Raw genomic sequence first — 1,561 nt, forward strand, 5'->3', positions numbered from 1 at the left:
GTGCTCAAGTGCTCAAGGTAAATACCACGCCTAACCGCCGAACGAAGCATTTTGGCCGAACGAAACGACCTCAAGGACAAGGAAACTCGGCAGGCGACCCTTTCGGCGTCACGGTCCCAAGCACCGCGCGCCACGGCGGTGCGCCACATCGCGAACCACCACCACGCATCTCAGTAGGCATCTCTCGGACTCGGCCGCTTTAACCCTCGCACCTGAGGCAGCCACCCTCTGCGGGACAACAACGCGAGTCACATCACGTCCACAGATAGCCTTCAGATAGCTCTCAAGCGCCTTTCACCTATCCTGCACCAACCCCAGGATATCGTTTGCTTTGACATGGAGCGCCGCCTTGGCCTGACGTCCACCGGGTGGTTCACGGTCTTGCTGCCAACCATCGGCCCGATTATGAGTGGAGCCCGGAAGGCACCGTCCTTTGACGACGTAGAGAAGATGCTGCAGTTGTTTGGCATTGTGTCGGCCTTGATCCTCAGCGTTGTCGCCGACGCTGCAAGCTACGACTACGAATTTCCCAGTGACAAGACCATGCAAGGCAGGGCATTCACCGCATTTGGTCTCTGCCTCGTCTCACTAGTCCACGTTCTCGTGACGTACATCTACCTCGTCACTACAGTGGACCAGGAGCGAGACAAAGACGCTGAGGAGCAAATGAAGAAATGGTGGCAGTTTGGCAAATTCAACCTCTTCCTGCAAGTCTTTTTTATCGTTTACACACTGGTCGAGTACATCACCTATGTCAACATTACGCACTTTGACGGCTACAATGACGACGATTGGCAAAGCGACCCTATTCTTGCTTTGTACGGAGTTGACAACAACTTTGGACTCTTTTATGTCATCCACATCGAATACGCCTTCGTTGGTGTTCTTGTTGCCGTGCACCTCTTTGCCCTGCCCGTGATGCTCTACAACGATTCGATTCGCGATCGGGCGAGTCAGGCCGAGAAATCGGCGAGGGGCAGCGCGATCCTCTCCAGCTCAACACTCTAAGAACTCAACAGGAAGACTCTGCCTAGCGCAATAGGGCGGATTGGCGCGCACTGGCACGGACACAGGCACACTTTTCATCTCCGCACTGTTCAATCAACGCTTGAACAAACTCTCTCACTCTCACATCACACCGCGCTCTCTCTACCTCCTCATTGACTGGTCGCTGGGCTCGCAGATTAGAGTGGTCATCGTAAAATCGCCTTTCCGGTACTTACATTGAGAGACGGACAGACGCAGACATCTCGTGGACGCGTGGTGCCTGCCGCCGCGAGAAGCGTCGGGGGTTCAGGGCGCGGGCCGGCCCCCAGAGCAGATAGGAGGGTTAGAGCACCGCGGTGTTTTAGTTTTTCCGCAATTTGTTTTCTTTGTTGTTGCGGTTTGAACGAACTGGTTGGTTGAGGCAAAGAAAAGGAATAGTGCCGAGGAAGGGCTGGGGCGAGGGGGAGGGGGCGCATCGCGGCGCGGAGAGGGCTAGGCACTAAGGCACAAGGGCACAAACGATTGACCCTTCTCTCCCTTCGATGTTATTATAATAAACAAACGCGAGGCGGAC

At 55.2% G+C, this 1,561-nt stretch overlaps 1 protein-coding gene across 1 annotated transcript; it reads left to right on the top strand.

The window, feature by feature from the left end:
• Positions 1 to 336: 336 nt before the first annotated feature.
• On the top strand, positions 337 to 1,008 carry EMIHUDRAFT_253499 (hypothetical protein; the record flags this gene model as incomplete). The annotated part of the gene is made up of 1 exon (XM_005783981.1): positions 337 to 1,008. One exon carries the CDS (start codon positions 337 to 339, stop codon positions 1,006 to 1,008), a length of 672 nt encoding a protein of 223 aa, XP_005784038.1.
• Between the last annotated feature and the right edge of the window lie 553 nt (positions 1,009 to 1,561).

This window comes from Emiliania huxleyi (genome assembly GCF_000372725.1).
Source record: "Emiliania huxleyi CCMP1516 chromosome Unknown EMIHUscaffold_1747, whole genome shotgun sequence".
Lineage (NCBI taxonomy): Eukaryota > Haptophyta > Isochrysidales > Noelaerhabdaceae > Emiliania > Emiliania huxleyi.